Source organism: Tenrec ecaudatus, chromosome 1, assembly GCF_050624435.1.
Source record: "Tenrec ecaudatus isolate mTenEca1 chromosome 1, mTenEca1.hap1, whole genome shotgun sequence".
NCBI lineage: Eukaryota > Metazoa > Chordata > Mammalia > Afrosoricida > Tenrecidae > Tenrec > Tenrec ecaudatus.
The window spans coordinates 63,875,122-63,899,686 of NC_134530.1; the positions used below are offsets into that span (position 1 = coordinate 63,875,122).

Sequence of the window (24,565 nt, forward strand, 5' to 3'; positions counted from 1 at the left end):
ACATGCTCTGGTCTTGCCAGATTTGTATTTGTAAAATAGAATTGGGGTCATGATAGAGGGGGCGGGACAGGAAGTATTAAATAACTAGAGGAAAATTGTATGTTTTTTGGGGGTTTTTTTGGCCATAAAATGTTTTATTTACAAAATATACAGAGTGCTATACAGCAAGCCCTCCTGGGAGTTTACATCAAAGCCAAGTTGGGGAGAAGCAGTCTTGCCAGGGCAATGGTTCTCTTTCACAGGGGTTGCCCAACTAAGTTATGAAGTAGCAATGGAAATAATTGTATGGTTGGGGGCTCAGTACAACATGAACTATAAAAGGGTGACGGCCTTAGGAAGGTTGAGAACCACTGCACTGGGCAACCCAGGTTATGTCAGGCTGGGCCTGGGGGTGTAGGTTCCCAGGCCTTCCAAGACCATTCCATCCTAGCACATTAACCTCCCCTTCCCCCAAAGCTCAGCTGAGAAGGAAAGGCTGGCTGTGAAGCGGGCATGGGAATGGGGCTTTGGGGTGAGTGGGAGAAGGGGTTCAGTACCGGGTTCACCCCAGCAGGGGGCTAGGTGGGTGTAGGGGGAGGAGATGCAGCAGTTACAGGACCGGACACTGTGGGGCAAGGTCCAGTTCAGGTCTTGACATCCAGCAAGGGCATCCTCTTGTGCTGGTAGCTGCTCTGACAGCCATGGCCCACCTTGAGGACTCCGACATCAGCAAGCAGCTCTTGCTCAGCCTCGTGTAGCTCTTCAGCAGGGTCATAGCTGTACATGGAGAGCAGGTGGTGGCGAAGCCAATCCACCCGCTTTTTTCTTCTGTATGTACATTACCACAGCCAACACCATCCCGACCAGGGCGATGAGGAAGAAGGGCCTCAGCACATAGCCCACCATGGAGTCGCTGTTGGCCTGGGGGATGGTGGGCACCGTGGTGTTACTCATGACATCGGCAGTGGCGGCCCCAGTCTGGAAGGCCAGGTAGTCAGCATGGGCAGTGTGGCACCTCGGGAGGGCGCCTCTCGCGGACTCCTTCCCACCGCTGCAGCCCCGACAGGAACGCCCTCGTTGGCTCCAAGGCCCCGGAAGCGAAAATTATATGTTTTGTCGGTGCTATGCTGCACCCTCACTGGCTTGTCTCTTCCTTGTGACTCTTCTGGAATTGTCTATAGATGGGCTTTGGATCTCCACTCTGCACTCCCCGTCATTCACATTGATAGGATTTTTTTGGTTCTGGGTCTTTGATGCCTGATAATCTGATCCCATTGACACCTCATGATCACATAGGCTGGTGTGCTTCTTCCATATGCCCTTTGTTGCTTCTCAGCTAGATGGCTGCTTGTTTATCTTCACATCTTTAAGACCCCATTTTCTTATGCACCCATTTTGTCTCCAGTGATTGTGTCACTAAGCTAAGCATCATAGAATGCCAGGTTATTACAACAAAGTGTTCTTGCATGTGAGGGGAACCAGCCCCTAACAAATCATCATGGATCCGGTAGGCACAATATATAAAAATTATAGTAAATAATATATAAAGATTATAGTAAAGCCATAGAGAATAAGAGAGATAGGAGAGAGAGTAAAATAAAGGAGTCAGACACATTTCATAGTAGCATGCTTACCTCAGCCCTTCTTGGTGGCCCATGTGTGGATGTGGGAGGAGGAGAGAGAGGGAGAGGGAAGGAAGGGAACCCTGAGGAGAGGGGACTGAAGACCAGAGGAGTGAAAGATTTATTTCTAACCAAGGCTTTCATATCTTTTGGGGGCATGCAAGTCCCCTAATTACAGGTAACCACATACATCACATGAAGGGATTGTACCATAGGTAATGGGAAAGAGACGATCTAGGGGTATACAAGCAAGAGGGAGAGGAGAGATTAGGGGTGCACATGTGACAAGATGTGTACCTAGATGGGCCATCCTAGATTCAGGATGGCAGCCTAACCTTGGTTGCCATACAGCTGGTTTGACCACTTTCAAGCTCTCCATCAGGGAAGCAATCCATTGTCCTTAACAGCAGGGAGTGAGTCCTACCTATGGGGGGACAGACAATAGGGTCTGCTTGCTCTGGATGGCTGATGCCTTCAGGGAGATAACGTGATAATCATTTACCATTAGTTGCAAGCAGTGTCGTAGGTCTATTTGGGGAGAAAAGCTGGGGAACAGTCTTTTTATATCCCACACTTGCGTTGAGGGAGTCCTTGAGTAGAGGCCCAATGTCCATCCAGCAGGTATTCTCGAGTACCCATTTGACATGAGAGCCTTGTTGATAGGTGATCCTCCCATTCCAATGGGAGAGCCCAGAGGAACTTTAGGGTCACTCATTTTACATTGGCTTCAAATATGAAAGTCCACACCAGGGCCCTTATGGGCCTCAGTTTCTCCATCTATGCAGGGTTTCAGGGTTGCCTTAAAGACCTTTGCAGCTCTGGCCAAAGTCCCCTTACATGGACTCCTCCAGGTTGAAACAGGCAGTGAGGTACGCCCAGCCTGTCCTCTTGCCAGGGACCCTTTCCCCATAGGAGTAAGAGGATGCATCACTGTGACCACCTCTTTCTGAAAACATCCACAGTTCCGTTCTTGCCTGAGGTCTCAGTGGATGCATGGCTTCCTGCTCTCTCACATCTCCTTGATTCTATTTTTGGCCTTGGTGGGCTTGATGTGGTCAAGGGTGTGGGTGTTCCCTTTTAATCCGGGATCTGAAGTTGTCTGAGGCCTGGACTGGTAATTATGAGTGCAGAGCCATTTAAGAAAACAGCTCTTGACAAAAATACCTCAATGGAGAATGAAGAGCCTGGGCCTCAAATGCAGAATTCACAGAGTAAATTCTTTGGCCACCCTGGGACCTGCAGAGGTCATAGAGGCCAGGTCTTGTTTTGGGCCTGAAATGCCCCCATCCTCGGTTTTCATGACTGGTAGGACCAGCTAGATAGGCTCAGTCATCTCTGCCCAGGCCTGGGGGAGCCTGCCCTCCCTGCTCATGCTCTTGGCAAGTCCACAGAGCAGCTTCTGATGGAGCCATGCTGTGTGGGACTGAGAAGCCACCTCAGACCAGCAGAAATGACAGCCCAGGGACAGTGAGGACTGAGTTGCCATCTGAAGGACCAGGGGAGGATGGACCTGGAATCCCTTCTGGGCCCCTTGAGCATAGGGACCTGGGGAACTTTCATTTCCACCCTACTGTGCTCCACCCTTGCCCTCAAAGAGCTCATTGTCCAGAAGGGCAGGTAAACCAGGGACATGAGCCCTTGGCAAGGCCTGCTTAGTGAGAGACCAGAGGAAGGTCAAGGAGGATCTCAGAGATGAACTGAGAGGAAAATAGCCTTTGGACATGGCAAGGTGGGGGACTGGGTGGGGACTTGGTAGAGAAGGGTTCATGGTGGGGAGGGAGAAGTGGTGAGGTGGGGGACTTGACAGAAGTGGGGGGGCAGGGGGGGACTGCCCAGGAGAGAATAGCTTTGAAGAGAGAATCTGGGGTGTGGATGTTTTCAGCCAGAAGGTGTAGCAGGCCATGATGGCACATGGCCAGGGTGAGACCACAGAGAGCCTGGACCACAGAGTGAGCTGGACTTCCTCGGTCGGCCCTGTGGGCTGCAGAGTGGGGAGGAGAGAGAGAGTGAGGTCAGCGAGGTTCTGTTCTTCAACAACAGCTCTGAGCTGGAAGAAGAGGGTGTATTTTGAAGCCTTACTTTTGGGCCAGAAGGAAGACAGATTTAGGTTGTCTGAGTGACTAAATTGTGTCCAAGGTATAAAAACAGCTGAAGCCTCAGTTAGTGTTGGGGTGACAGACACAGAGCTTGGCATCAGTAGGGTTAGCCTGTGAGTGGCTAGTACAGGGTCTCAGACATGGACAGGCAGAGTGTGGATAGTATTTGTCCATCCCAAAGTGGGCCATTCAGGCCTTTCCTGCAAACATGGGATTCAGGGGTGGTTTTACCAGAGATTGGAAGGGAAGGCTTGCTGTCCCAAGATTGTCATGGGAGCCACACAAAGGCATTTTAGAAGGCAAACTCTTTGCTTACTTAGGCAAAATCTTATGGAGAATAAGGTGCCTGTGGAACTAAAGATGGTTATGCCTATCCCTCCTGCTGAGCCATGCCCTGGCTGCACAGACTGTCTTAAGCACCTAGCTATCAAAGATCTAGTGGATGTAGGAAACTCTACAGGTATGCCATGGTCTAAGGAGCCTCCAACACATCACAAGGTCAGGGCCTGTCACAGCATCAGCAACAGTTGGACTTTATTAAGTCTCCTTATGTCATGGGGACTTTGACAACACATTGACAGGGAACTGACAGAAGTGCAGGCCAATTCAGAAGAGTATGTGGAGCAAAAAAAAAAGAGTATGTGGAGCAGTGATATCATTGTTGATGTCACATGGATCTTAACTCAAAGCAGAGAATACCATAAAGATATTTGCTTGTGTTTAACTATGTAAAAGTGTAGGCCATAATAAGCTGGATAATCTTAAGAAAAATGGGAATTTTTAAAATATTGTGCTCAGTTAGAACTTGTACCTGGATCAAGAGGGGCAGTTGTGCCAACAGAACGAAGGAATTGCTGCATGGTTTAAAATAAGGAAAGGTGTATGTCAGGGTGGTTGTATCCTGTCACCAGACTTATTCAATCCATATGCTGGTTCAAGCATTAGAGAAGCTAGCTTATATGAAGAAGAGTGTGGCATCAGGATTAGAGAAAAGCTTGTAAACAACCTGTGATATACACAAGACACAACCTTATTTGTTGAAAGAGGAGGAATTGAAGCACTTACTGACGAAGGTCAAGGATTGTAGCCTTCAGTCTGGATTGCAACTCTCTATAAGGAAGACCAGAATCCTCACAACTGGACCAGTAGGTAACATCATGATGAATGGAGAAATGGTTGAATTTGTCAAGGATTTTGTCTTGCTTGGATCCACAATCAATGCTTATCCAAGCAGTAGTGATCAAGAGATCAAAAGACACATTGCATTAAGTAAATCTGCTGCACAAGACCTCTTTATAGTATTAAAGAGCAAGGATGTTTCTTAAGGACTAGGGTGTGCCTGGCCCAAACCATGGTATTCTCCACTGCATCATATGCATGTGAAAGTGGGACATTTAATAGAAGAATTGATGCATTTGAATTGTGGTGCTGGAGAAGAATATTGAAATTACCATGGACTGCTGCTCAAAGGACAAACCGATCTGGATTGGAAGAAGTAAGGCCATAGTGCTCCTTAGAGGCAAGGTTTGCAAAACTTCTTACACTCTTTGGACATATTGTCAGGAGAGACCAATCCTGGAGAAGGACATCATGTTTGGTAAAGCAGATGAGCAGCAATAAAGAGGAAGGCCTTAAATGGGATGGGTGGGCACAGTGCCTGTATCAATGAACTCCGGCATAGAACAATTGTGAGGATGATGCAGAACCATGCAGTGTTTCGTTCTGTTGTGAACTGGGTTGCTATGGGTTGGACCCAACATGATGGCACCTAACAACAACAACAGGTTGTAGGGCTTCTTTGAGTCACTGTGCTGAAAAGCAGAGGATTTCTTACAGATGAATAGCTAAACTTATCTACCTCAACCCCTTGACCACAAGATCCCAGCCTCACCAGGCTGCTTCTTCTACGTATCTTTAACACATAGGCCTCCTTTGCAAGGCCTTGGCTTCTACTGTTCTTCCTGCCTGCATCCATTCCACTGTGAAAATGTAGCTTAGGGACTGCAGTGGTGGGCCATGGTGGGGTCTGCTGCTGTCTTCAGCCACGGTGCAGTACCCTTTCACCAGGTTCCTCCTCAGCCTGGGTGATCTCTCCACCTGGCGTTCTGTAGCAAGCAGTGTCAGTTTTCTATCAAAATATGAACTTATGGAGGTGAGGTTTGGTGCACTTGTGTTGATGGATGGAAAATGGCAAACAGTGTGGAACTAAAGATAATAAAATCAAGAGAATATGACTAACTGGAAATCCAGAGCAGGCCGGAAACCCACGAGCAAACCGGAAATCTAGAACAGGCCAGATATCTGGAGCAGGCTGAAGATCTGGAGCAGGTCAGAGATTCAGAGTAGGCCAGAGGTCTGGAGCAGAGCTCATGTTTTCTCTTGGCTGTGGATACTGAGCTAAGTCAGTTTCCAAGGATATCCTCAGCCAATGGCAGCAAGGTGGTCAAACTGCCTGCCCTCGAATCCCTTTCCAACTCCAAATATAAAAATCATAGCCCTGAGGGTATAGGAAGAGGATTGGGGGGAGCTGGGGGAATTGATAGCATTAATGACTATAACCCCACTCCAGGGGAGTGAACAACAGAATTGTATGTGAATGCATATAGTGGATGGTGTAAGATATGATAAAAAGAAAGAAGGAAAGAAAGAGAGAGAGAGAAATAAATAGATAGATAGATAGATAAATAAGGGTCCCTGGCAGATAGGGTGGGGGAGGGAAGGAATAAAGGTGAGCTAAAATCAAGGAGTTCAAGAAGAAAGAAAATGTTTTGAAACTGACTGTGGTAGCAGTTGTACAATACTGCTTGATATGATTGGACGAGGGAATGTTATGATATCTGTAAGAGCTCCCAATAAAATGATTTTTTTTTAAAGAAAGAAAATGTCACTTACTTTGTTCAACCCATCTCCTATTGATGGAAATTTGAGTAGTGGATGCTGTCTTCTGTTATGAAAACTTCAAAATCATGCTGTACCAAATAGCCTTGTATTATGGATTGAATATATCCCCCCAAAATATGAGTTGTAAACCTTAAACTCTATGCCTGTGGTTATAGTCCCATTTCTGAATTGGCAGTCTTTGTTTTGTTGAGTTTTGTTATGATGTTTAGTTTAGTCTTTATTATGATGGATTGAGATTAGTCCATCTCTTTTGAGGTATAAAAGAGATTAAACAAGCAAGGAAAATAAGCAGAGATGGGCAAAGATGATGCCACACTACCCAAAGATCTCCTAGGAGATCCAAGTAGGAACCAGGAGGCAGAAGTGACAGAAACAAGGGCCTTTCTTCAGATCAACCAATAGAGAAAGCCTATTCCCTGAGTCAGTGCTTTTCTCACAATTTAGGAAGTTTTAATTTGGACATCTAGCCTCCTAAATTTCTGTTTGCTAGAGCCACCCACTTAAAGTATTTCTGTTATGGCAGCACTAGGTAACTAAGACAGAAATTGATACTCCTGATGCTCTGAGAGTTACCTAAATTGTGGATGTGGTTTTGGAATTGAGTACAGGCTAGAGGAAATTTATGGTGTTTACAGTAAAAACTCGGTTGCCTTGAAGAGATCATTGGTAAAATTATGGACATCAAAGACAATTCTGATGAGGACTCAGATGGAAATGAGAAGCATAAAGAAGGCTCTCTCATCTTAGAGACTATGTGGGGCAGAGGACAATTGATGCTTTTTATACAGTGGCAAACACCTTGTCTGAATTATGTTCCAATGTTTGGTGGAAGGTAAGACTTGTATGAGATGAACTTTGATATTTGGCAGATGAAATTTCTAAACAAGATCTTAAAGGGGGTGTGTTAGGCCAGGTTGACTAGAGAAACAAATTCAGTGACACTCCTATGTGTGCTAAGAGAGCCTTATATCAAGAAGTAATTATATTGAAGACAAATGGGTGCATAAGCAAATGTGGTGAAGAAAGCTGATGGTGCCCGGCTATCAAAAGAGATAGTGTCTGGGGTCTTAAAGGCTTGAAGGTGAACAAGCGGCCATCTAGCTCAGAAGCAAAAAAGCCCACATGGAAGAAGCACACCGGCCAGTGCGATCACGAGGTGCCAAGGGACCAAGTATAAGGCATCATGCAAAAAAAAAAACAAACAACGATATAAGTGTGTGTATGTATGTGTATATATGTGTATGTGTGTATATATACCATATTAAATGAAGGGGGAAGTGCAGAGTGGAGACCCAAGACCCAAGTGTCGGCCAATGGAGATCCCCTCATAGAGGCGTTTAGGAGAGGAGATGGGTTAATTAGGGTGCGAGGTAGTACCGATGAAGAACACAGCTTTCCCCCAGATCCTGGATGCTTCCTCGCCCCAACTACCATGATCCGAATTCTACCTTGCAGGCCTGGATAGGACAGAGGCTGTACACTGGTACATATGAGGGCTGGAGGTACAGGGAATCCAGGGTGGATGATACCTTCAGGACCAAGGGTGTGAGGGACGATCCTGGGAGAGTGGAGGGTGAGTGGGTTGGAAAGGGGGAACTGATTACAAGGATCCACATGTGACCTCTTCCCTGGGAGAGGGACAGCAGAGAAGAGGGGAAGGGAGACTCCGGATAAGGCAAGATATGACAAAATAACGAGGTATAAATTACCAAGGGCACATGAGGGAGGGGGGAAAGGGGAGGGAGGGGAAAAAAAAAAGAGGACCTGATGCAAGGGGCTTAAGTGGAGAGCAAATGCCTTGAGAATGATTGGGGCAGGGAATGTATGGATGTGCTTTATACAATTGATGTATGTATATGTATGAACTGTGATAAGAATTGTATGAGCCCCTAATAAATTGTTAAAATTAAAAAATAATAATAAAAACTTACAAAATGATTAAGCAAATTGGATCTGTGTAGCCCATCAGAGTTTTTATGTTTCTCAGGAAACGTAAATGATAATAAAACTACTTCGTGAAAAATTTTTAAAAAAAAGAAGTAATTATATATCAAGCAAACATTCCAGCCCTGTCCAGATCAAGTCCATAAGTCCCTCTGTAGACTCACACAGCCACATGCAATGATGCAGAACTCAGGAAGATCACAGGACAGTGGGTGAAAAGTCTTGTGGATCCAATTGCGATGGAAGCATCACAGGCCTGGCTCAGGCTTCAGTGTGACTCGTCAATAGGAAGGTGAAGACAGATAGAGTGGCCCACCTCCAGAGAGCTATTTATCTTGGTGGCACCTCCAAATGAGGTCACCAAGCTGCGACCTGATTGACAGGCTAAACTCCACCCAAATCTTCTTTATTTAACGTATTAATTAATTTTTCCAAATCTTATAGGTGCCATGTTGGCACCAAAGCACCTAACTATCACAGGGGACATGTGGTTTCTCCTTGCCACTTACAAAACAAATGAGAGAAAATATATGGACTTAAAAATGAACTGTACAAAATGAAAATATAACATAGAAGTTTGGAAAAGTCTGTTGGATGTGTGTCCTATAATGTTCAACAAGGACATAGCTGCACAATCTTTTGTTAGATTGGTGTAATTGATGGAGCTAACCAAAGACCACAGCAGAAAACCCATCAAATTAGATTGAAAGGGACAGATGGAAAACAAAAGAATGCTGTCTCCCCCACCTTTTTTTTAAATGTTTTTCTGTATATAAAATCCAAAGTAGGCAAATCTGTAGAGGTAGTGACTGGTTCCTTGGGGGTATGGCTGGGGAGGTTGGGGGAAATGGGAAACTAATAATGATTTGTACAAGAATGAAGAAATTCTAAAATTAATTGTGGTGATGATTGTACAAGTTTTCTTGATTGAACTATTGAATTGTATCATATATGAATTATATGCCAATAAACTTGGGAAAAAAAGAAAATTAAGGTAAAAATAATAATAATAAATGCTTTCTGCCGCTTAGAATTTTACAGACAGGAAACAGGTCAAAAGAGCAATATCTCCTAAGAAAAGAAAAGGAACCTCTGTGGAGCTGCTGAGAGACCTGCAGAACTGTTGAAAGCAGGGCAACAGAGCCTTCTGGGTGTCAAAGGGTAGGTGGGACCATAGCCTAGGTTTCAAAGAGTGGATCTCAGTTCCAGAGTGTGAAGCTCTCTGTTAAGGTGTGCAGGGGATGGGCCCTCCACCCAAAGCTGAGTGGTGCCATGCCCCAGGGAGAGAAGCCCCACTGGAGCTGAGGGGGTGGGGCTGGTAAAGAAACCAGGGTCTTAGTGACCTTTAAAATGGAGCTGGAGTCTATGGCTAGGTGCCTCCACCCAGAATCCAGAGGTGTGGGCAATACACAGAGCAGGGCCTTTGCCCAGAACACCTCAGAGAAGAGAAGATTATTTTCAAGTCCTGAGAACTAATTTATTCTGCTAAAAATCAGCTTGCTTGGTGCCTACTTTCTCTTCATGCCCTCTAATTTCTCCCATTTGTAATGGAAATGTTGACCTTGTGCCGGTCCCACCATTGTACTTGGAAACAGGTAACTCTTGGTCTAGATTTCATAGGTTCATAGATGAAGAAGAATTTTGTTTCAGGATTGTAACACCTAAAGTCTCACTCAAGGGTTGTATCCTTGAACCATACTGAGCAAATAATATGAGAAGCTGGGCTGTAAGAAGAAGAATGTAGCATTAGAATTGGAAGGCGGCTTATTAGCAACCTGTGGTATGCAGATGACACAACCTTGTTTGCTGAAAGTGAGGAGGAATGAATTGATGAATAGAATTGTTCCTCCCTCCCTCCCAATATATGCTGTAAATCTTAACTTTTATGCCTGTGGGAACAGCCCTTTGGCACAGTGGTTAAAGTGCTCAGCTGCTAACCAAAGAAACCCACCATCTACTCAGGAGAAAGAGCTGGCAGCCTGCTTCTGTAAAGATTTATATCCTTGGAAATCCATGATCTCTTTCAAAGTGTTGAAAAGCAAAGATGTTACTTTGATGTTACTAAGGTGCACCTGACCCAAGCCATGGTATTTTCAGTCACCTCATGTACATATGTAAGTTGGACATTGAACAAGGAAGACTGAAGAATGATGCATTTGAATTGTGGTGCTGGAGAAGAATATTGAAAATACCATGGGCTACCTAGAATAACAATAAATCTGTCTTGGAAGAAGTATATAGCTCCATAGAAGCAAGGATGGTGAGACTTTGTCTCACGTACTTTGAACAGGTTATCAGGAGAGACCCAGTCCTGGAAAAGGGACATCATGCGTGGTAAAGTAGAGAGGCAGTGAAAAAGCGGAGGATCCTGGATGAGATGGATTGACACAATGGCTGCAACAATGGGTTCAAACATAGGTACAATTGTGAGGATGGTACAGGACTAGGCAGTGTTTCGTTCTGTTATTACATAGGGTCATTATGGGTTGCAACTGACTTGACTGCACCTAACAAATTCTCTATTCTATTGGTTCACTATGAGTCAGAGTCAACAGCAGAGGATTTGGTTTTGGTTTTATGCCTCTGGTTATAATCTCTTTTAGAAATGGGGTGATTTTATTATGGTAATGAGACATATAGAGTGTGTCTTAAATCAGTTTCCTTTGAGCTATGAAAGAGGTTAAACAAGTAAAAAGAAACAGTTAGGAGAAGATAGATGTCAAGACACATGGAGCTCATCAAGAAAACAGGAAATAGATGCGGAAGTGACAAAGTCCTTCCTCCAGAGCCAATGTTGAGAGAAACCCTTGCTCTCCAGCCAGTATTCTGCATTTGAACTTCTGGCCTTCTCAACTGTGACAAAAATGAATTTCTCTTTCATAGCAGCACTAAATAACTATGACATTTTGTAATGCACATGAAAAATATATTAGTATGTTTTAGTGACCATTCCTTAAAAATGAGACTTCTGGATGAAAGCTTGTATAATTTTGCTAAATATGAAATTTTCCTCCATAGTAATTGTACCAGTTTGCATCCCTACCAGGATGCATGAGACTGTCCAGTCCTTACTCAAGAGACCTTGATAAGAACCATATCCAAAGTAGCCCCATACCAGAATAGAGTTGAATGTATCAGTGTGAACTCATGTTTATCTGGATATAGGTATAAACATAGATGTGTGGCTTGCCTATGAGACTGTGTGTTGTTAGTGCCATTGAGTTGTCTCCACCCCACACTGACCTTGCATGTAACAAAATGAAATACTGTCCTGCACCATCTTTATGTGGTTTCCCATATAATCCATAGTTCTCTTTGCTGAGATAGCCCAGAGCAGTGATAATCCAGAAGCAATGAGCATATCTAGTGCTAAGTACTTAATTTTTTTAGTTCTACATCCTTCAATTAAAGAATCCCAAGCCCCTTAAATAAGTTAGTAATTCCAGGAATTGGGACGGGACATTACAAGATGGTCTCAGAACACAAAGAAGTGCTAAAAAATGGGGATAGGGGACATATCTAACAGGCACATGAGCCAATAAGAAGGTGCTGCCAATGGCCAAAGTTAAAACTGTTGAAGCTAAAAAATAATCATTATTAGATCATAACCCATAGGTTCCCAAATGTATTTACCCAACTTCCCTCTTTCAGAAAAATTACTCAGTACCCCCTGGTAATTAAAAACTTTAGAATACTAGCCCTTAAATGAGGATAAAGAATAGTTATATTCTTTTACAACCTCCCCAACCCTCCATCATTCCAGCTCCACCAGGGCCACTTTGGGAAACCCTGTATAATCCATACATTAAATAAATATATAATCAAAGATCCCTGATAACATGAGAAAAACATTTTTTAAATAATTGAGGAAGAGACAGGTCTTCCTTGCAAAGAATTCCAAACCTAAATATAGAAGGAATTCAAGAAATAGAAAATCACTATTGCAAATTCCATGTAATAATTAATGCAGGTCATAATTAATGCATTAATTGTGTAATAAATACTTAATGTAATAATTAATCAGATACACTGAGAAATTAATGAACAAAAGTTTAAGAAGGAAACAAATATATGCATGGTCTTAAAGTATCTTCCTTATTTACAAAAGGACAAATGGTATCTTTACTATGGGAAAGCCATGCAGATACCACCCTAAGCAAGGGATCAAAGTTAAATGATAATAATACATATTGATATCATGCTGCCCAACTTAGTGCACCAAGAAAGGCACATCACTTCTTTGGCATTCTGTTCTGGAACTCTTCTTCAGAGCCCCATCTAACCCCGAGTTAGATGCCAGCAGATATCAGATAAATCCAAATTGAGCAACATTCTACAAAGTAACTGGCCAGTGCTCTCCAAAATGCCAAGGTCATGAAAGTCAAGGGAAAACTGAGAAATTGTCACAGGTTGAAGGAGATTGAGGATATATGACAACTTAATATAATCTGTTATCCTGGGTTGGATCCTGGAACAGAAAAAACACATTAGTGGGGAAAGTAGTGAAATTCAAGAAAAGTTTACAGTTTCATTCTTAGTATAATATTAATGTTAGTTTCCTGATTTTGATCATTATAAAACTCAAACTCATTAAGTCAATGCTGACTCATGGTGACACCCTATAGGACAGGATAGAATTTCCCCTGTGGGTTTCTAGGACTGTAAATATAAATGTTCTGCACCCATTCCGTCAGTTGTTATACTGTGTTAGATTGTGTAGCTGTGGTGCACTAGAAGCTATGCACTGATATTTCCAGTAACCATCAGTGTCACCCATGGTGGGCAGATTTCAGTGAATGTTGTTCGATCAGACTCAAACCTACCAATCATAGTGCAGATGGTGCAGGACTGGGCAATGTTTTGTTCTGTGGGACATTGGGCACCATGAGTCAGAGGTAATTTAACTGCATCTAATAACAACATATAAGATGTTTGGTTTTTTTAATGTTTTATTAGGGGCTCATACAACTCTTATCACAACCCATGCATACATCAATTGTGTAAAGCACAACTGTACATTCTTTTCCCTCATCATTTTCAAAGCATTTGCTCTCCACTTAAGCCCTTTGCATCAAGTCCTCTTTTTTCCCCTCCTTCCCTGCTTCCCCCTCCCTCGGGAGCCATTGATAATTTATAAATTATTATTTTGTCATATCTTGCCCTGTCCGTCGTCTCCCGTCAGCCCCTTTTCTGTTGTCTGTCCTCCAGGGAGGAGGTTACATGTAGATCCTTGTAATCGGTTTCCTCTTTCCAACCCACTCTCCCTCTACCCTCCCAGTATTGCCACCCACACCCCTGGTCCTGAAGGTATCATCCGTCCTGCATTCCCTGTGCCTCCAGCTCCTATCTGCACCAATGTACATCCTCTGGTCTAGTCAGACTTGCAAGGTAGAATTTGGATCATGGTAATGGGGGGAGGGGGAGGAAGCGTTTAGGAACTAGAGCAAAGCTGTATTCTTCATCGGTGCTACATCGCACCCTGACTGACTCATCTCCTCCCCCAGACTCCTCTGCAAGGGGATCTCCAGTGGCTGACGAATGGGCTTTGGGTCTCCACTCTGCACTTCCCGCTTCATTCACTATGGTAAGATTTTTTAGTTCTGATGATGCCTGATACCTGATCCCTTCGACACCTCGTGATCGCACAGGCTGGTATGCTTCTTCCATGTAGGCTTTGTTGCTTCTGAGCTAGATGGCCACTTGTTTACCTTCAAGCCTTTAAGATCCCAGACGCTATACCTTTTGATAGCTGGGCACCATCAGCTTCCTTTGCCACATTTGCTTATGCACCCGTTTGTCCTCAGTGATTGTATCATGGAGGTGTGCACCCAATGATATGATTTTTTGTTCTTTGATGCCTGATAACTGATCCCTTCAGAACCTCGTGATCACACAGGCTGGTTTGCTTCTTCCATGTGGGCTTTGTTGCTTCTGAGCTAGATGGCCGCTTGTTTACCTTCAAGTCTTTAAGACCCCAGACACTATATCATTTGATAGCTGGGCACTATCAGCTTTCTTCATCACATTTGCTTATTCACCCACTTTGTCTTCAGCGGTTGTGTCGGGAGGGTGAGCATCATAGAATGCCAATTTAATAGAAGAAAGTATTCTTGCATTGAGGGAGTACTTGAGTGGAGGCCCAAACATATAAGATGTTAACATCAGGACAAGTTGGGTAAAGGACATGCAAGTTAGTCTCTAAGTAAACATTATTTTAAAAATTACTAAACAATGAGAGATCCCACATGCACCTCCTGCGTTATTCTAACCCCAACTCCCCTTTATGTCCTCCATGGCACTTATTAGATATAAGGAGGCTTCAAAAAGTTCATGGGAAAATTCTATTATCTCTTAATTCCAGTTTTCCAAGAACTTTTTGAAGCACACTCATAACAATCATGAGTGTTTACTTTCTTTTTTTTTAATGGAGTATGAAGAAAAGAAAAGACCTTGATATTTTGTCTTGAGTTACAGCTAGTAGGAACTAGTGGAGAGGGGGGAAAGGTGGGCGTGGGGTGAAGAGCAGGGAGGGGCTTGACTTCTAGAGGTCTGTCTAGTCCGCTTAGTTTTTATATCGGAAGGGCTCCTCACTGGTCTCGTTGAGATGACATGTGCGGATGAGAGGTTATGTCACTGCAAAGGAGTCACAGTTGGCAGAGGGGCAGCGGTCTTCAAAGTAACCCTTCTCATGCCCAGCAATCCAAGGAATGTGGATGCTGGTGCCTCCGTTGGACACGCCAGCAGAAAATTTGTTGATGTTGGAGGTTTTGTGGAATCCAATGAGGAACCAGTCATTATCCAGGTCCCCTCTGGGATTGTAGGCACCGATGTGGTATTGGTGCAGCTTGCTTAGCCTCTTGATGGACTCCTCAATATACTTCAGACCATTCTCTTCTCATATGGCCTTGGTGCTGAAGTTGGTATGACAGCCTGCACCATTCCAGTTTCCTGGGATGGGTTTAGGATTGAAGGTTGCTATCATAACAAAGTCTCCACACACACGATGCAGGATGAAGTGGTCCAACCAGAGATTATCCCCCATGTCGATTCCTTCACGGGTCCTATCTGGAACTCCCATTGGGCACACATGACCTCGACATTCGTCCTGCCAATCTTGATGCCAGCATACAAGCATGCCTGGTAGGGAGTCTCCACAATATCCCTGCTGTAGGCTTTGTTTGCCCCCACACTGCAATAGTATGGACCTTGAGGTCCAGGAAAGCCATTGGAAGGCCAACCAAAGGGGTGCTCATCTGTCCCCTTGGCATCCATTCTAAACCAGTGGTGTTGGCTGCTCACCATGTCCATTTTCCATTTACAGGTGTGCCTTAAGTTGGCCCCTGCAGGCTTTTGGTCGTACTTAAAGACTTCACAGAACACCAGCTTGTTGGGGTCACTGCGGAACGGGTCCCAGAACATGGAAACAGGGATGAGATACATGTTGGAGCCTTCAGACTGGAAAGTGCTGGAGCCATCAAAATTCCACTTGGGCAACTCTTCCACACCTTTGGGCTCATGGTCCAGGGTTCGTGTTTTGCAGAGTAGTCCTTCTCCAGTGCCATTGTTCCAGATATACATGGCTTGGACTTTTTTGCAGAGCCATGTACATCTGCTTGATACCTTTGTTCAAGTGGGAACTTGTTGAGGTGGCCATGGTAGAAGTTGTTCTGGGCTGCAAGCCAGCTGGGGGGAGGTCAGGTGGCGAGAGCAAGGTAAGGAGCAGAGAGAAGGCTAGGTGTACTGCTTACAAGCTCGACTCTACTCCCATTCTCAGCTCTCAGTGTTTACTTTCTTGCTAAACATCTAACATTGCCACTAAACTATGAGGTCTTGTTAACTGCAGTGTTACCAGTGTCTGTACTGACAAGCATACAACAAACACTGCTTTCTAATCTGTGAAATAAATGAATTAATATTACCGTATATGACCAGGGGAAAATGTTCCTATAAAGCACCAAGACCATGAGGAGGCAGCATAGTTAGGAATCTTTTCCATGTGCCCGAAGGTGGAGTATGGGACACCAACATTAAAACTCCCTGTCCAAGTTTTTATGATGGGGAAATAATTTACTCCCTATAATCCTTGCTGTGAGCATCAGTGGCCCCTCCCAGAGTCACCACAGAGGGTCAATCCCTGGATCCCTGGCAAGATAAATCCCTGATCAGAACTTGGGCTAGGACAAGAAGCAAACCTCTTCTCCACAATCTGAATGCAGTAGGATTCCTGGAATGAACTTCACAGTCCCTACATCAGCAACAGATTTTAGAGAAGTGACCTTAGCCTTTCCCATAAATTCCTTCATCTTTACCCAGTGAACCATCAAGCACATAACAGAGGGGTCGCAAGCAGTCCTAGGTGTTTTGTGCTGTGTATTTGGGTGCCTGTCTTGAGTTCTGAAGCATTTTCAGCAATTTCAACCTGGTTTTTGTATGATGTTTTACAACATCTGACCAAATTTTCCATGGTGGCAGTCCACTATAATGGAAAGGGCCTCAGACCAAAAGTCAGGGCTCCTGGGTGCCATTTCCACATGTCTGCAAGAGAGGTAGGAGACTGGATTGAGTGATTCTGTCCACTGAGTTCTGATGTTCTGGGAACTGAGGTCCCTTTATAAAGAAAAGGTCTGCTTTTGTTTTGTGGCTGGGCAGCCTCTCAGCTCAGGTGGCTTTGGGAGATGCCAGTCCTGGTTACAGATGCAAGTAGAAGCCAGAGGTGAGGGACTACTGAAAGGAAATGGCCCTGACTTACCAGCTGCAGAGCCAGACATGGCTTTGTAGAGCTTTCATTTGACCAGGTATCACAGCTGATCTTACAGATGTGCACACGGTAGCCCTGAGGGCTAAGTGCCTCATGGGAATTCAGCAGGTGAAAGCATGCCATCCAAACACCTTTCAGTTGAACTCACAGATTTTTACAGGTTATATTTTCTTCCATCCCATGTTTTCATTTATATAAAGAAAACTACATTTCCCTTTCCTGAACCTTGGCTTCTTTGTTTCAGGCGGCCTCCTACCGGATCTGTGCACCAGAGGAATGTCACCACATCTTGATGCCCTGATTAAGTTAGGACACTGGTCATACACACCCCTCCCAGCTCTGAATGAATAGCCACCTCACCCATCCAAAGGCCCCTGTCCTATACAGTTTTTTCATGGCCTTATGAGAAAGGACTATCATTAATTTATAGATGAGACTCAGGCTACAGTCTTGGTGGGCAGTGGGATCAGGGATGGGACCTGCTGATGGGCACAATACACACTTCTCCATACTGCCTCTATACTGTGCCTTTGGCACAGCTAGTCTGACCAGTAATTACCTGGAATTTCCCAGGTCCCAGTGAATGCTATTCTGCAACTTCTTCTTTTGAGAAATATAGTTCCTAATTCAAAGAAACAACCAGGGAAACACTGCAGATCCCGAAAAGGCAGGGGCACACTCTTTATTCCCTTCCAGTAACTTCTATTTTAATGTTGCACTACAGGAAATTTCATCAATTTTAGTTGTGAATCACTGTTTTCCTGAAAATCTCTCATTTGCTTGGCTGTCACAGCTAGGGTGGACAACTTCCTGTGCTGGCATCCCGGGCAGTTTATCAGCTCCATGAACCCACGAGGTGGGAGTGTAGCTGAGCACAGTTCCGTTGAGCAAGACTCTCCCCCTGGGAGTGCTCTTTGCCTGCAAGACCCACAGGTCCTGGTATACTCATGTTCATGGGCTCTTCCTTCAGTCCTCAGGCCTATGGTCAGCATTTCCCCAAGGAGTCCCAGGCCCCGTCCAACAACCCCCCTCTACTCTCCTGTGGGCTGATGTACACAGCGATGCCTGGAGGAGCCAGACAGGAGGGTGCGTCTAAGTGACCCTCCTCTCTGTCACCCCCCCCACTCCTGTGAAGCCCACAACATGGAACTGGCAGACTTACCCTGCACATCAGGGATCTGGTCCAGCCCCCAAGGCCACTACCTATGCATGGAGGGTGTCTGTCGGAAGGACACAGGTGTGTCAATGTTCACACGTCATCACCCAGCAAAGACCTTGACCATGCCTGTCTGGGAAGGACCAGCTCCTGCCAGTGTCTGCTACTTCTGAAGTAGTCTGGCTCTTAGGTGGGCAGCTGCTGCATGCCCAGCCCATGAAGCACAGCCAGCCACAGATGTTCTAGCACTCTCTGCCCTGGCCTGGGGGATTACAGGCTATCTCCTTCTGCCCACACACATCTGCCCTCTAGCCTGCCCCGCACAGCTGCCTGCCTGCCCATCACTGGACCAAGTCCCTACTGTGAGGACAGGATGAGATGCCCACATCCTCCTCTGGCCACACAGCCCGGGATGCTTCAAACCTGACTGTGCCACTGTGCCCTCGAGAAAGAATTCACACCGAAGCTTAGTTTGTGATCCAAGTGGGTTTTTATAAAGGATAGAAAAACTTTTAGGCATTACAGTAACTGAACACAAGCACCCTCATAGCACTACACACCCATGTGGTGGCCTGAGGCCAAAGAGAGAGACTGTAGCCCGGCCACTCAGAACTGCAGAGGAGTAGCTGGAAAAGAGAGGGTGGTCTCCCGGTTCAAGCTTTTTTTAGGACCTTCCTCTGGGAGGTGTTGCCGACAGTGCTGATTAACCCCATTAGCTGAATTAAGCCCACCTGACCTAGATTGGAGCCCATCCAGGTGTACGGTCCACTTGGTGTACTGTCCCCCTTGGCTTGAGGTCTAAATTGGTACATGCCCTTTAGCATTTATCGGCTTCCAACTTCCTGTAGGGGGGTCCCTAGGCATGGCAAGGAACAACCCCCTATCCAGCTACCTAACAGTTTCCCCACTGGACACCTGGCCCCTTTTCTCCACTGGGTGCAATGCTCATCTTCCCTTTAGCCTTTGACTCCCAAGAAGGGACTTGTCCTCAATCTCATCTATCTGTGGGCTCAGAGCCAGCGGGGTGCTAAGCAGGGCCAGGTGGGTGTGTAGGGAGTAGGGTGCAGAATGGAAGATACTCTGTGAGTTCTGTGGGGGGGACACCCCCCCATCCAACAGCCAGGAGCAGAGATTGACAAGAGGGATAACCCCTGGGTCAGCCTATTCAGGTGCCTGAGTGATACTGGCCCTGCTCTTTCTTCCAGTGGAGCGCGACCATGCCCTGGGCTACTATGAACCCCACTGGAAGGAGTTCTGGTTTGGCCTAACCCAAATTCCAGCGGGGGAGGCAGTCACAGCTGCTGAGTTCCGGATTTATAAGCTGCCAAGTTCCCATCGCGCCAACCAGACCCTCCATGTCAGCATATTTGAGGTGGTCCTGGAGCAGTTCAACAGGTGCCTCCCCCGACTCTGTATAGCCCTCCCTCCTCATATCCAGCGTGTCTGTCAGTGTGTTCAGCCCAGGGAAGGTACTGCACAGAGGACATGGGGGAATCTTTGTGGGGAGACAAGTCTGATACAGTCAACATGCTGGACCCCAGTGGCCAGTCTCTTAGCACCTTGGAAAAGCTCAAGCTACAATCCTGGCTGGGGAGCTTGGACAGGCCATTGTGCCTCAGTTTCCCCATATGTACATGGGTAGAGGCTCAGCCCTGCTGTAGTTATAGGGTAGACACTATGCAGATGGCCCCGAGAAGGCACGAGAAACAGCGCAGCTGTGGCAGCCTCGGTTAATTGTTCTTTCATGTCCACAGGGAGGAGTCTGACTTGTTCTTTTTGGATCTTCAGACGCTCCGAGCTGGGGACGAGGGCTGGTTGGTGTTGGACATCACAGCAGCCAACAACCGCTGGTTGTTGACTCATAACAAGGACCTGGGACTCCACCTCTATATGGAAACAGAGGATGGTAAGGCCCGGGCTTGGGGCAGCCGGGCTTCTCTTGGGCCCCTCTCAGGCTGGTGGCTTCGCCAGGGCCAGGTGTGACACTGTGAGAGGCTCTCCCCAGTATGAAGGTTCAGTGAGCTGAAAAAGGGCTTCAGGGGACACTGTTTAGTTTAAGTTTTAAAGATGATAGCAGAACCATCATTTCAAGGATGCTTCCACCCTCTATGGCTCCAGACAGTCCATGAGAACTTGAAACTCTGTTCCCCCTTTTGATCAGGTTTTTCCTACAGACCATTTGATTAAAATGTTCAGTAGTGGTAACCAGGCACCATATAGTTCTTCTGGTCTCATGGTAAAGCAGGCAGTGGTTTATGGAGGCAATAGCCATACATACATACATTCCATATCTTCCTCCTACACCTGATGCTAGACCCCAATTGTGTGCCTTCTTACATTTTTTTAAATTTAGTGACATAATTTAATACTTATTAGATCCTTTTCTTACCATTGCAATACAAAAGTGAGGGTTATTCCCAATTATGACATCATTTTCTTTTTTTATAAATATCTTCTTATTGTGGTTTTTGCTATGGACCAATTACTCTGTATTATTTAAAGGTCATCAAAATTAAATAATATCTGAGAAATTGTCACATCCCCCCAGAAAGAAAGAAAAACAAACAAACTCAATAACATCAAGTCCATACTAACTCATAGTGACCCTATGTAACAGGGTAGAACTGCTCCTGTGAGTTTCTGAGACTGTAATCCTTTATATGAATAGAAAGCCCAAGTTTCTCTAAAGGAGTGGCTGGTGGTTTCAAACTGCTGACCTAGAAGAACATAATAATAATGAATAAATGCAATATAGTATCTTAGATGGGATCCTGGAACAAAAGAGGGATATTTGGAGGAAACAAGTGAAATCTGAATAAAGCATGGCCTTTGGTTAATAAAGTGTTAATGTGGGTTCATCCATGTGACCAATGTACCAAAGCAATATAAAACAACAGGGGATGGTGGGGGCAGCATGAAGGTAAAAGGAAACAGAGGAATGATCTAGGAAGCAAAGCTATGGATAGAGGTATAAGGATTAATGTATACATATGTAAAAATATTAATTCATAAAAATAGATGTATTTTTTTAAGTACATATATTTATATGGCAATACACTGAAGTAGTGGACAGACTTCGGACTTCTGCTCATACCCTCTTTCAATGCAAGACTACCTTGACACTTTTACACAACTCTTCAGTCATATATAATTTTAAAACAAAATAATAAAATTATATCTGTACCTAACAGGATAAAACTAAAATGCATACAATTCAATATGTGCCAAAGCCTTATTTAAACATAATATTCTATAAGTGAACAACCAAACAATATTCTATGCCAAACAATTGCAATTAAGTAACACCTACACCTTAATCCTATGAATATATTTCCCCACCTATGAAATTTTGTAAGCCATTCACTTCATGCTTTTATCTGCCTAATTTTGGGTATCCTATTTCTATACTGCCCACTTACCTCAACCCAGCGCTCTGAGGAGTCAGTCATATTCTTTGATGTGAAGAATCGTCATTCCAGTTGGAACCTTGAAGTCCACATCCATAAGCAAAGTCAAACTAGGACAGGCCATGCATAAAGTCAGCAGCAATATGTACCAGTTCACAGGCTTAAATATTTTCTCTTCATGTGGTTGGATTCTGGTCAACTCAATGTGGGCTGTCTCACTTAGCCTCACCAGGGTTCCCACTGGTCTCCCTGCCTTTAGACCATGGGCACTATCACAAATTCTCAACAACCCTAGCCCCTTGTGCTAGGTCTTGAACTTCAGACCAGTTAACCCACTCTCTAGTCCCTGTGAACCAGGTCCACGGGTATCAGTGGCCAGATTCAACCTGTCTCTTTATTGCTGTTTCTCTCACTTCCACTCAACAAGTGGATACAGGTGGTCACCTATCAAGCATTTCAGCCTGCCCACAGGCTCCCTTTATCAGTTTACCCCTAGAGCGGAGAGTTGCTTCCCATGTTCCAAATGTTTTCAGGTTCAGGCACAAAATTCAAAAAGCCAGAGTTCCTTTTTTCTTCAATCTGCTGACAGTCCTGTAGGCAAGTTTCTTCACCTTTGAATATCTTGAGCACTCAAAATACTGGGTGGGCCTTATCATTTTAGAACCTTCTTTGCAGGTGTGTCCTAATCCATTTTAAAGATCAAATTTTCATGGATTAAGGCAAGTGGGTTTACAAGCTCTCTATTTTCATACTTCCCAATAATCATTTCTATCAATCACTATATCAACAATAATAAGCAGAAGAAATCAGTATAAACAAAGTAAAATCAGATACTAAACTCAATTTTTAAAATAGTCAAGTTCAGTTCTTATTTAGCTTATCTTAATCTTTATCTAAACTATTCTATTGATACAAAATTTGGGATTAGGCTTCTGACTGCATCAACCAGAGGCAGGCATTCTGTCAGCCATTTTGACCTTCTGCCAGACATTTTCACCAAGTGGTATAGTCTCTGAGAAATTCAAGGGCCAATTTTGCTCCCCGAGCTCAAAATATGCATTAATCACATTCATTTTCACAATTTTAAACAGGAATAACCAAAGAAAACAACCAAACAAAATAATCAAAACTTTAACTTCCCATATTCTTTCCAGAAAACAATCGAGTAAACAGTGTGGCTTTATCTGACCTCTGGCTAGACAAAGAAGAAAAACTACCATGAGGCAGAAGTCAAACAGGCATCCACTCTGCATCTTTATAATTTGCTTCTCCCAAAGTACCATAATGCGTTAGTCCGGGTAGACAAGAGAAACCAATCCAGGGAGACTCATGTGTGTAAGACAGAACTTTCTTTCAAAGAGCAGTTGTACATTAAGAAAACATCTAAGCTGAGTCCAGCTTACATCCATAAGTCCAATATTACCCCATATGTTGACACTAGTCCATAAACTCCAGATCAAGTTCATAAGTCTGATATTACCCCATATATTTGTACTAGTTCATAAATTCCTCTTTAGACTAACACAGCCAAGCAATGATGCCGAATGCAGGAAGATCACAGGCCAGTGGGTGGAAAATCTTGTGGATCCAGTGGTGGTAGAAGCATCCTAGCACTGACATAGTTCTCCACGTGGTTCCTCCAGCTCCAGGGCTCTAGTGTGGTTCCATGTGTCTTGTCAGCAGGAAAGACAAAGAAGAGTGAGTGTGTCCCACCTCCAGCGAGCTATTTATTTCCATAGCACCTCCAAATGAAGTTATCAAGCGGTGACCTAATTGACAGGCTAGACTCCACCCCTTCCACAAGTTGACAGATTATGTGACTGCCATACCCTCCAGGCACAAAATGTGTCATAAGCAAATGTGGTGAAGAAAGCTGATGGTGCCTGGCTATCAAAAGATATGGCATCTGTGGTCTGAAAGGCTTGATGTTAAAGAAGCAGTCATCTAGCAGAGCAGCAATAAGCCTACATGGAAGAAGCACACCAGCCTCTGCAGTCATCATGAGGTGTCATCAGGACCAACCAGGTGACAGGCATCAGAAGACCACAAACAAAGAAACAAAAAAACATATTGTTGATAACAAGGGTGGTTGGAGCAGAGACCCAAAACCCATCTGTAGATAATGGGACATCCTCTCACAGAATGGGACACAGGAAGGGGATGAGTCAACCAGGGTGCAGTAAAGCATGGATGAAACACACAATGTTCCTCTGGTTCCTTGAGACTTCCTCACCCACCACAATCATAACCCCAGTACTGCCTTTCATTGTGGGCTAGACCAGAGCATGGGGACAGGTACAGATAAGAGGCAAGAGTTCATGACCCATGGAATCCAGGAACAGGTATGGGAGTAGCAATACCAGAAGGGTAGGGGGAAGGTGGGGAGAGAAAAGGAGGAAGGGGGAACTGATCAGATCGCAATGAAAGGCACATAACCACACACACACACCCTCCAGAGAGACGAACAACAGAAACCACGGGGGAAGGGAGACAGCAGTTGGTGTAAGAGATAATAATAATAATTTATAATTTATCAAGGGTCACAGGGGGAATGGGGGGAAAAGAGCTGATACCAAGGGCTCAATAGAAAGTAAATGTCTAGAAAATAATGATGGCAACATATGTACAAATATGCTTGATACAATTGATGTATGGATGGTTATGAGCTGTAAGAGCTCCCAATGAAGTGATCTTTTTTTTTT

General features: G+C 44.6%; 1 protein-coding gene and 2 pseudogenes across 1 annotated transcript in view; 1 reads left to right on the forward strand and 2 right to left on the reverse strand.

The window, feature by feature from the left end:
• The window catches only part of LOC142453153 (bone morphogenetic protein 8B-like), a 61,138-nt gene that overhangs the window by 7,552 nt on the left and 29,021 nt on the right, over positions 1–24,565 (forward strand). Inside the window, 2 exon segments of the mRNA XM_075554221.1 lie at positions 19,662–19,851; positions 20,211–20,362. Of these exon segments, the coding sequence (XP_075410336.1) occupies positions 19,662–19,851; positions 20,211–20,362 (342 nt within the window).
• On the reverse strand, positions 624–933 carry LOC142453175 (small integral membrane protein 29 pseudogene; annotated as a pseudogene).
• On the reverse strand, positions 15,105–16,196 carry LOC142453142 (glutamine synthetase pseudogene; annotated as a pseudogene).